The sequence below is a fragment of the Mugil cephalus genome, chromosome 5, assembly GCF_022458985.1.
Source record: "Mugil cephalus isolate CIBA_MC_2020 chromosome 5, CIBA_Mcephalus_1.1, whole genome shotgun sequence".
Taxonomy (NCBI): domain Eukaryota; kingdom Metazoa; phylum Chordata; class Actinopteri; order Mugiliformes; family Mugilidae; genus Mugil; species Mugil cephalus.
In genome coordinates, this window is record NC_061774.1 from 6,852,392 (window position 1) to 6,864,556 (window position 12,165).

The 12,165-nt window shown below is 43.0% G+C and overlaps 1 protein-coding gene across 4 annotated transcripts in view; it reads left to right on the forward strand.

Moving 5' to 3' along the window:
- Positions 1-12,165, forward strand: part of enox2 (ecto-NOX disulfide-thiol exchanger 2) — a 195,663-nt gene that overhangs the window by 160,734 nt on the left and 22,764 nt on the right. For all 4 annotated transcript variants that reach the window (XM_047585232.1, XM_047585235.1, XM_047585231.1 and 1 more), the window contains 4 exons: positions 3,959-4,165; positions 6,659-6,892; positions 8,285-8,497; positions 11,692-11,798. In XM_047585232.1, coding sequence (XP_047441188.1) covers positions 3,959-4,165; positions 6,659-6,892; positions 8,285-8,497; positions 11,692-11,798 — 761 coding nt within the window. The remainder of the gene's footprint in view (positions 1-3,958; positions 4,166-6,658; positions 6,893-8,284; positions 8,498-11,691; positions 11,799-12,165) is intronic.

Sequence of the window (12,165 nt, forward strand, 5' to 3'; positions counted from 1 at the left end):
TTTATGGCTGTACGGGCTGACTAACAGTCACCACATTTTTTTAACGTTTTAGTCTAAAGGACCAGCGTGTAGTGCAGTGTACAGCAAGCTTGCAGATTGAGGCCAACTAAGTGCCCCTTCTTCACTCCAGGATTTACAGTAATGTAGAAGCAGCTTTAGTGGCCCTTTTCCTGCAGTAACTCAGCAGACAAGCGTGGAGCTGCAGTATGACTCCTTGGAAAAGCACCCACTCCTTAAGTAGATTTAAAGAGTTCATTTTTTGGTAAACAAAAAGACAGTGGTTCATAGTTATAGGTTGCTATGCACTAATGACAACTATATTTGATTTTTGCCAGGGCACACCGCACCCTGCAACTACGCGACAACAAGGCCGAGTCTGTGCTGGCCCCTCGCGTCACTTGTGTCTGCACCAAAAACTTGAACACACCACACACTGCAGCCGGCACATGCAATCTGTATCTGTTTGAAAGGAATTAACTCTTCCTACCAACAGGTGGCAGTATTGTGAATGTTTCATCCAAACCAGAAGATCTACTGTTAGCTGAAAGACTAGGAAGCTAGGTAAAGCTACAAGCCATCACACAGAGCAGACTTCTCCTCAGACCAGTGACCCGACACCAGATACTGAGCGTTCACCTGGATGGTGTGTCATGGCCTTAATAGATATGCCCAAGCTACACACACTGGACCTTTAAAAATTTAAAGGTCTTTTTCTATGTTTTAGACTTAGACTTAGAAAGACTTTAATGATCCACGAGGGAAATTATGCTTATTATTCTTAGTCCTTTAGCAGACAGAGAAAATCTCATTTTAAGAAGAGCATTCAGCATAATTGTGATCTGATCCTTTTCTGTACTGACTAATGACTTAAATGAAAAGTCGCTGAAGTGACTTTCCAAAAATATCCACAAGCCTCCAAATGAAAATCAGACAACGGTTTATCTGGGACGAGGAAGTCCCAGGGTGTTACATTGCGAGACGGTTGAGCCTATTTTACCACATCGTAAATCTTCATGTCCTCAGGCTGGTGCTTATTGTTTGTTCATGTATGACGCGAACAAACTCACCATGTTTACCCGGGTGTGTATAAATGTAGTTTATCTTGTGAACAGCAGTCCTTAGAGAGTTGAAGCCTCCTCCCTGTGGCATCCCCTCGGACCACGAAAAGGTGTTTAGCCAGTCAAGGTGATGGATGGTGATGACCTGTGAATGTTTGTGTAGCGGACCAGTGGGTGGCAACGCTGATAGCAGCCCTGTGGGACGGAGCCGGACTGAGAATCGGACTGTATGTTTCCTTTACAGGAGCCTGCATGTTTAACCAAAGTGACGTTTCAGAATAAAATCACATCAATGTGTTTGTTAGTCATTCGATAAGATCATTTGTGTATGCATTGTCAAACAAACAATGCATACACCTACGGCGTAAGGAATGAATTCTTTTTAAAACTTTAGTGTGCAGCAGAACTTGTTTGGTGTGATTTCCATAGTTGAGACTTCAAAAACTGTTCCCCCTTCCTGCCTTTCTTTGCCTCGGGTTCGCCTGCTTCTTTTTTATTTGCATAAACATGCAGTCGTCTGGTCTGTGTACAAATGCCTCCTTACACTGTGCCATATCAGAAATTTAATGCAATCTGGAAATCATGAATAGTTCCTCCGAATCTTGTTTCTGGTGAATTTGCATAAACAGTTGATAGTGTAATGATTGTTATAAACAGTGTAGCACAGCAGGTAGCTGAGAGGAAAGCGAATTTATCTCACTCCTGCTAAGTTCCAATAGCTACCGATCATCAGATTTAAACCAAGTAACCATCCCTGGAAAAAGAAATCATTTTATTTACCTGGCACGTTAGCTTACTGCTGCTCTGCACCTGTTCCCTGTCTCCGTCCTCACCGCTCTATCAGCTACTCGTGGACCAAAAAGGTCAGTTAATTTGGAGCTCTTTGTTGCTTCAGCCAACAAAGCCTTTTCCTGCTATCGCAAGCTTTTTCTGCACCGCCTTCCCCTCTCCGTCCATCTCAACTCCAAAACGAGTTTAATCCGCCAACTTTAGAGGTCGAGGAATGAAACTTGAGTCAACGTTTTGCTGTGGGAGCGACATAAGGAAATGAGGAGGTAGACGAGGGAGGGGGGGTGGGTTGTGTGTGAGAGTGTAAGAGAGACGGGGAAAGTTAAAAGAAAGGGGCAGCGGTGGCCCAGACTCAGGGACATCCAGTTTTGCTGAGATTCTAAAAGAGAGTTGCTTTCATGCACCGACAGACGGGAAATAAGAGCTGATAAATCTTTTTAGCCAAAAGTCTCTGGATCTCTGCATATTAAAAGATGCTGTTTTATTTATTCTAAATAAACAGTGTAACCGCTTGATGTAAAGTTTATTGCACTCAACAGAATCGGTGCTTTAAGCGTTGCACATTTCCATTAATATAGTTCAAGACCCGCCATCTTATTAAAAATGTTAGTTCAGTATGATGCAGCGATGGCAGCCCCCTACCAAGGTCTCCCCCAGCAGAGCCTCTTACTTTCAGCCGCCCTGCTCCTTCTCTCTGCCTGTTGTCTCGTCTTCCTGTTTATTCTAGTGCTACGAATTAGAGATGTACTTAAAACGGAGCAGTAAATCTATGGCTTTGGTTAATGATTAGTCATTTCAATCAATCACTCAGTTAACTTGTCTTATGCACATGTCTGAATTTCTTCTAACCAGTGCTCAGTTCCTGATCGCACCATCGTTTCTGAGTATTGGTATCAACAGATCCATGAGCCTCTGCAACAGTGATTGGTCTTTCTGGCAGAATCCAGTACAGCATCCTCAGCGTTCCACTGATTAGCTGGTTCACTCCTCATAGACCCTGCTAATCACATCCATCATGGATGAGAAGCCTGATCTATTGGAGATTAGATCAGTCAACACTCATCTGTGTTGAATAAGTGATTTGTGCAGTGCAGGGGACCTTCCACATGAGAGGATTTGCAATCACTTTATGGACAAAAGGATTTCATTTTCATGCATGGAATGATTTGATATTAACATTTATCTAACAAAAAAAAAAAGAAAAAAAATGTGAGCATATTGCTCCAAGTTATCATTACTCACACATCTAGCTTTTATCAATTTTGGGTCGCAAATGCTATGTTTTAAATACGACTTAATTGAATTTTGCAGCGGTATCATCCAGAACAGGATCTGTCATAGACTGCGTTATATACAGCCTCCTTCTTTTTTTAATGCTTTATTATTGTCAGATTAGCCTCCGGGCCCTTAACTGATTAATTTGTCATTCATGCCCTGTGGTCACTGTGTATTTGCTTTTGTCTTTCTCAGTCATTATTTGGAAATGAGATGCTTTATTGTAGTCATCTCTATGGTGTATTCCCATGTTTCCTTCCTAAGAGTCTTTCTTGACGCTGTTTAACTGATCTCTTTATTCGACATAATGGAGTGAGTTTCCGTTTTATGGCGGCTGTCCAGTTATATTCCCATATATAAATTCTTTATATGTTTAATGTATAGCCTCTTTTCAAGTAAGAGCTGGAAATATATATATTTTTGCATTGGATCCACAATGTTCCATTTGCTTTTCTTTCTCTTTTCAAAAACTAAAGCATTGTTACGTCTGTATTTTGTTGCACCTGCTATACAGACATGCTTATGTTTTTCTATACAAAAAAAAAAAAAGACAAAAAGGAAATCAGGCCTGGTCCTCTTGTCTGCCAGAATGTGTAACAAAAGCAATTCTTGCCACTTGACATGTTGTTCCCAGTTTCTCAAAGAGCATATTTCATACTCGGAATTGAATTTCATTGTTCCCGGGACAACTAAATAATTTCTTGTGTTGCTTGTATCTCAGCAGTGTTATTTCTACACAAATGCACACTCTTTATTTATTCAGGCTGGATTCTCCATCCTTTTCGCGATGGTTCACACCATATATCCTGTTTGTTTGTCCCGCCTCCTCTGAACAGACCTTCCCCCTCCCGCCACGAGAGAGCGTCCCCCGGGGTGCAAGACGGTGTTTGTCGGCGGCCTGCCGGAGAACGCCAACGAGCAGCTCATCATGGAGGTCTTCGGACAGTGCGGCGATATCACCGCCATACGCAAAAGCAAGAAAAACTTCTGCCATATCAGATTTGCTGAGGAGTTCACTGTTGACAAGGCTCTCTTCCTGTCAGGTAAGCTGTCATATCTCAGAAAACAGAGGCTTTGAAGCATTGCTTGAGGCTATCTAACTGGCTGCCCCAGCAATGGAAGAAAAAAATCATGTTGTGTGTGATGAAAGAATGTTAGCACAAGCCCTCCAGACACACATTTCTTCCATTCTTTCTCCCTTTGGCAGTGCGTCACCTGATTGCACCAAAGTAAACACTGTCCATTTGAAAAAAAACCCGAGTCATTTAGTGTTAATTGATATATTTACATATTTCAGTTGCAAATGTAAAAATCCCCAGTCAGATTTTCCACAGCCATTATTACGTGACTCACAGTTGGAGCGCTTCAAGAGCTTGAATTTTTTACAACTAACGAAATAACGATTGCATAAATGTGTCTGGTTTCCTATAAGATACAAGTCCAGTCCAGTTACTTGCGAGTTCATTTTTTTTTGTTGTGGTGCTTATGTCCTCCGCCAACTGTGAATTCAAGGTGAAGTCTGTGCTGAGAAGAGAACAACCGCTTCAATCTGCAGCTTTATCTGAATTTTAGATTAAGCCGATTTGTGCTTTCCTCCGAGTAGGAAAGATGGCCGAGGTTCATCAGAGCTGCTGTATTATTTAAAGCCCTCTTTATTGCCAGACTCGTGCAAAAAAAAAAAAAAGAAAAACAGAATTTCTCAGAGGTGTAAATTATTGAAGGTCGTGGTCATACCACAAACATAAAGTTTGGTTAAATTATTAAAGATCCTCCCATGTTTCTGTGTTCGGAAAATCATTAAAACAGCACTTTGAAATTCAGATTGAAGAAAACACAGCAGCTTACCCTGATTCTCAATGTTTCTGTGTTTGTAATTCAGCAGGAATTCAGGGGGAAGCGTGTTGAAAGTTGGAACTCAACTATGAATCTGCTAGAGCCTTGAAATACAAAAAAAATAATGCCGCCATTTAAAAATAAATTTAAAAAGTCATACCTTTAACATTATGGACTGATGTCTAGACTGCAGGCTCCCTGTGCAAACCGACGGCCTTATGTTCCCGCTTTAAGAAAAAACACGTGACCCAGCGGCCAGTTCACAAATATTCCCAGCATCACTGTGTGTTCATGCGTGTGCAAATGTGCGTGGGTGTGTTTGTGAAAGAGTCGGTTTGAACGAGAGATCCCTTGATTTCGTCTGCCTCTGTTCCTGCAGTGAGCTGTGGGAGCTGAGGTCCATATATTAGAGTGATGACAGAGCTGTGTAGTTTCCCCATAAATAATGCCCCACCCACACACACACACAAACACACACCCAGAGCGCAAACAACAGTGCCCGGCGATGGCACACACTCCAGCAGCCCCAGCCAGCACGCCAAGATCTCCTCATATGAAATATTGAAGTAGTGGTAGATTGGGAGCCTGAAGCGGAAAGAGCAGACTGAAGTAGAAACCCCTGAACTCGCACTCATTTCTTTTCCTGTTTGCGCCGGCGTCCACTCCTTCTCCTTTGATGAAAATAGCATGTTGGGTCTCTCAGTGAATCGCACTGTGCATCATTACTGGTACATGTGTGCCCTGCCGCACAGACACACTGGACAGTCACTCTCAGATCATTTCAACCAATTAAATCACAAAATGGGCATGATTTAATTCCAGTCTGCAACCAGCCATTAGCGAAAATTGAGTAAGGAGGAGAGTGTGGGGATGAGAGAAGAAGTAGCGGGGAAAAGAGGGGGTAATGAGAGATATTGTGGTCTTTCACTGCCACTAGAGAAGTAATTGGCCTTCCTAAGTCTCTTTCATGTGTTGGCAAAAGGATGCGGGCCTTATGTGCTCCACAAAAACCCCACAGCTACAATTTATCTTCTCAAACAAACATATCCAACAAGAGAAATGACGAGGGCACCGACAAAGAGCCTCCTCACTGGTTTCTAAAAAGTGCTCTAAAATACAAAGTGTAGAGTGGCGAGTGTCTCGGCTCCCGGCACAAAGAGAAGCTCCACAACATAAACAGCTCATTTGTGTTCCCTTTCACTCTCGCGCCGCATTTTTCAATCTCGCCATTCACTTCGATCAAATTCACGCCTGCAGGCGCGTTTTGTTTGTTTGTTTTTTTTTTCCCCGTCTCCACTTGGACGACGTATGGTGGCCTTAATTCATTCGTTCGGTTCCTTTGTTTCCTTTTTGGAGCTATTGAGCCAATCAATAATGGACTTACTGTGAATTTGTGCCAAATCATTGGTAATGGAGCTTCTTTATTAAGAAGCTAATGTGTAAAGGAGGAGTGAAGTTGACAGCGGTCCAAAATTAGAAGCATTCACATTGAAGTGCAGCGGTGGTCGTCGTGGTAGCAGTAACATGCTGTTCTACTTCCTGTCTCTCTGTGTCTTTTCGCTGTCATGCTCTTAAGCAGGTATTTATGCACTGGCAGAATACATACCTATACCTATACCTATGTAAATGGCAGTAAAGCGTCTCCAAATACAGATTGCTTCCCTTGCATTGATGAGTTCCCCCATTTTTTCTTCCCCCCGCAGGTTATCGTATCCGTTTGGGCTCCAGCACGGACAAGAAAGACACCGGCCGACTCCACGTGGACTTCGCCCAGGCCAGAGACGACCTCTACGAGTGGGAGTGTCGCCAGCGCATGTTGGCCCGAGAGGAGCGTCACAGGCGCAAGATGGAGGAGGACCGCCTCCGGCCGCCGTCCCCTCCCCCCATCGTCCACTACTCGGAGCACGAGTGCAGCCAGCTGGGAGACAAGATCAAAGGTAAACAGGGATGCTGTAAACCTGTCAAGCATATACAGTGGAATATATGCAGCGGCACATAGAGAAAATCACGTGACACATGCGGACGGTGTCACATTGTCACTGAGGAAATACAGTGTATGTGTGTCGGCCCATTGCGGGTCGAGGCTTTACAAGAACAGTGCTACACCCCGGCTGGTAATTCTGACAAAGTAATTCTGATGCTTCGACAAACTCGCAGGAAATTGTTTTGAAAAAAAAAAAAAGAAAAAAACATCGCACAAAAGCTGTTAAACCCAGTATATCAGTTTCCTCTCCCTGAGCACATGCTCCCCTCTTATCTCCTATGCTCTCTGCACTCTCTGTTCCTCTCCGCTCATCCTCTCCATTTTCTCTCCTCAGCTCTCTTCTCGGCTTTCTGTCGAGTTTCTGGCTGAATAAACTTGTTTCGCTAATGAGCAATGACACTTCCAGGTCTCAGTCACAGTTGCCTGATAACAAAATGGCTGTGACTTTCTGCCTCTCCGCCATCTGCATGCGTCTTTTCCAGCTCTCCCCTCCCTGGCCTCGGTGCAGCGAGCGCAGACTTAGCCAAGGATTTGTTTCTGATCACTTTGGGCTGCTGTTGTGAAAACAAGATGCAAATTCAGGTTTAGTGTTTCATGAATCCTTACCCACAGGAGCAAAACAGATTTAGCTGTTGTCTCTTCCAGTTACACTCCTGTGCTGCGAACTCAATTCCTCCTTTTGATGACAAGTAGGAACGCAGGCCCCCTCTTTTTACTCCTCTCTCCGTGCCCATCAGCCGTCTACGAGGCCCATAATGTTGTTTTATTAACAGTTACCATTGTCATATTTACATCTTTATTTTCTTCCGGCCCCACAGCTTTTTTTTCCCCATTCCTCGTTCATCCTGTTATTGCCTCTTTTCTCACTTAAACTCTTTGAATGTGTTTCCTACTTAGCACTGTGTTGGAGATGTGATGTGATATTTACGGTATTTGATTGTTCATCCCACCTTTTACGCCGGTGAATCAAATCTTAATTAAATAACTGAACTGTTTCAAAATATTTGAATGAGTGCACATACCACCACACAGATTTCTGAAACAACCTTTGATATAACCTTCTTTCACATGAAAAGATTAATTTCAGAAGCCTTTTTAGTACGCTCAACAACCACCTGCTCAAAACAAACTTGTGTAACCTGATGAAACTCTATTTTACAGCTTTTCTCCAAATAGATAAAGATGAAACATTAATTCCTGCGCTATTTCTGCCTTTCTGTTTTGTAATCACCTTATTTTTTTCACCGCGTTACGTGCCGTGGGACTGTGCAGGAGCGGTCTATTTTTACTTCCCAGCGTGGGGCCTGACACTTTCCTTCTCCGCTCCCCCCCACCTCTCGCACAGACGACGGCAAGTTCGCAGAGGCTGTGCGCGTGCTCCTGACCTGGCTGGAGCGAGGAGAAGTCAACCGCAGGAATGCCAATAACTTCTACTCCATGATCCAGTCGTCCAGCAGCCACATCCGCAGACTGATGAGCGAGAAGAGTCAGCACGAGAAGGAGATGGAGGAGGCCAAGGACAAGTTCAAGACCGCTCTGGCTGGAATACTGGCTCAATGTGAGTCTTAACAGTCACACACACACGCACACACACACACACACAGTGTACATGATTTTTTATACGAACAAAGAGAAGTTCAGGATCACACTGGTGTAACTCGTTTTAAGCTTACAACAATCATACTCCTTGTGGGGCAGGAGGAGTTTAAAGTGATATCACATTGATACACACAAATAGAACACAATTTACAGCGAGGCAGAGACAAAATCCAAACAAAGACTGAACGGAGTAGAAAAGTAAGTATAATATTGTTTACAATCTCTCACGTAATGCACAGTACATATGTGCACTCTACGGTGAATACTCACCGACACACTGGATAGAAAGTTTGTTCACGTCACTGAAGCCATCTTGTCTTGTACTAATATGTTCTGGGAGGATGGTTCAAAGGTAAGTCTATTTTCTTTCCTAACGGTAGCGACGTCCCTGTCCGGCTGGCATCGCGTCCCTTTTAAAATCTTGTGGAATTATTAGGTTTGCCTTCAGATAAATGTAGTAAGTCTCCCAGCACATGCAAGAACCCGACTGAGGCCAAACATGTACAGTGAAAGCACAACACCCACCTTAAACAGCTTTGGCTCTGCAGATGCTAATTTACACCACAGCCTGCAGCACTTTGTCTCCGCATATCCCACCACATGCATGATAAATAGGATGTAAACATCTTCGCTGCCAGCCGTCAGCTCACAGTTGTGGTTTCATGTCTATTAGGTAAATAATTCACGTAGAAGTTAGTTTGTTTGTATGAAAGAGGGGAGAGAGGCAGACCTGCTGTCCTTGTATTAGCCCTCTTTAATTATTTCACCCCATACAAACACATTGCTATTCATGAGTTTGCCTTCCTTTCGGTGCAGAGCCGGCCTCATTCGCGATAGCTCGGAGACCAGCGTCCTGTAGGGAGTTTTTCAAACTTTCCTGAGACCGAGTCATAACAAATTCAGTCTTTGTTCTGTCGTATTTGCCGTCTACATAAATCTGTCGGTCACCTTGCAGGGTGAATTCATCCAAGTCACCAAAGAAATATTTGCACTTAATCTTTAAATGGTGTCTTGTCATGCATAGAGTTTTCTTGCACTCAGGTTTTGAGATAGCGGTGTCCGGGTTTCCTCCTGCTACAGTGGAAGTTTAGAGAATTGAATTTGTGGTGCTTTGAAGGGATGTAGGCATATATATGTTTTTCGGAGGCAATGTCCCTTTTCTTTTGAAGATAACTCACAGAGTTCCCCGTGCACCATCTCAGTTTGAAGTGCTTTCTGATACTATATAGCAATGGTTTCCACACGGTATACTTGCATATAAACTCACTGTCCGGAAAGTCTGTCTGTACCCAGGCCTCTCTTCTTTGCCTCTCCTATCGATCTGTTCCATCAAATTACAGGGTGCTGGGAAGATGCTATTGATCCCTGAACTGTTCTGTCTCTCACCACTCTGCAAACACACACACACACACACACTTGGACTTATTGACTCCCCTGTGTGTGCATTAAGACCTCGGGGATCCACAGACCACCCATACAGTTCTCCATGACCACCCACATGACAGACGGATACAGTAGATAGCTGACGGGCAAATGACTGATAAACTGTAGCTCAGATAGAATCTGACAGTATATAAACCCACACCAGCTGCCATCATACACATCCTATGTAAGATGAGTAGAGACCTCAGAGTTGAAGGTTTTGGCTTGTTTCCTGGACCAAATAAGACACTTTGACCCAAAGTTGCTCACTCAGCTCGGTCCAAACCTGAGTCTCTACACACCAACTGACTTTTAAGCTACAGCTGTGCTGAATATTGAAGTAGTCTTGAAGCGTACTGCCGCTCCTTTTTAAAGGAAGAGAGGCATCTGCCCTGGGAAATGAATCAGAAACACTTGCATTACTTTGACAAGGTGATGTCCTTGGGCAAGGTTCTTAAGAGCCCACTTCTGTCGTGGAGCTGTACAGTGGTCAACAGTGGTAGACTCAGAGTGGGTTATTTTTGGCACCTAGCAGTTGCTGTGCAAAACTCTCCTCATTAAACAATAAATCTGCAGCCGTGTTAGCGGCTCTGACAGCTCATACTTAAGCTATGTTCACGTCATACCTACTGTAGTTTTCGCTTTTACAAATGTTTACTTCAGCGTCCAATAATTATGACTTGGAAAGCCACATTTTTCTGAAAATAATCCTTGGCAAAACAAGTAAATATGAGTGCCTCACTTCAGCCAGTGTTTGTTCCTCCAGGCAATTTACTGAGATTTAATACAAAAAAACAGTACATTGAACAAGTACTTTGTTTCTTTATAGTAAAACACCTCTCTCTGTTGTTGCAATTTGTTGTAATGAACAGAACTCATTAACTGTGTTTTAAACAAATAGTTTGCTTTCTCGGTAGTGCAGTATTATTTAAAGAATATAGAATTTAAATCTTGTTGATTAATGCAGCTGTAAGCACAGAATGCCTGTAGCTGTCAGGAGTTTCAGATGATATGAATGTATGCGCTTCAACATTAACATCACACTTCGTTGACCAGTGGTTTAGGTGTCGTTGCGCTTTGTCCAAATGTTGTTTCATGCTGATGTGGGATACTTACCACACAGCTATTTAGTTAGAATTGTTGAATAATTTGAAAGGCACATAATGACAGTATCTATGTCAATTTAATGGACTTCCATCTAGTGTTTCTGGAAAAACACAAATACCAGTCTCTTCATGACACTAGTGTACAGTATAGGTCAGAAGATCTCAAAAGTCAATAGGATTCATCCTTTGGGAACCACTGATGGCTGTACCAATTTTAATGGGAATCCCACCTATTGCTGATGAGATAAGTCTGAACCAAAGCTTGCTAGCTTAGCGTGGCTGTGAGGAGTCAGTTTCATAAGTTATATGGTGTTAAAGGACAGACCGGCTTTGTTCCGCATGAACCAGTATCTCATAAGTAATTGAAGTATGCTGGATGAATGTATGATTTATTGAAGTTTAGCGTGTGGGGACTATATGATCAGCCATCCATAGTATGATGCAGTGGCATCAGCTGGTAAGTAAAACACACACATACACAAACATATAAACACACACACACACAGTTCTTTACATATAGTTGACTCCACTTTCTCACTCCTCTGCTCCTTCCCAACTGCCCTCTGTCTTTCTGTCTCTCTCTGTCTCTGGATGGTCTCTGGTCCTTCCCTGCATCCCGCCACAGTTGAACAGATTGTGTCTGTATTCCAAGCTGCTTCCAAACAAAAGGCATGGGACCATTTCTCCAAAGCTCAGCGCAAGAACCTGGACATGTGGCGCAAACAAGCCGAGGTTGGTACACTTTGATTTCCTTCTGTTGTTCACATAATTAATGGAAAATTAGACTTTTTCTCCCATGTGCACCTGTGTCATTGTAGAGTTCTTAATTTTTCTATTGATAATTTCATGAGGGAAGATTTAGGATAAACGAGGTGAAACAAAATATGATGATAATAAAGAAATGATGGGAAAGCAGTAAGTACTTTAAAAAAAAAACATGGCTACAGAGCAGCCAGCCAGTATGAGATCAAGACACAAAGGTCCAAACCTCTACCCTTCCTTCCTTCTCCCCACCCTCTCCCATGGAGGGATACAAGTTGCTTGGTGAGTTTGTTTCCATCTCTGGTCTGGACACAGGTAAATCTATCAAAACTTTTTC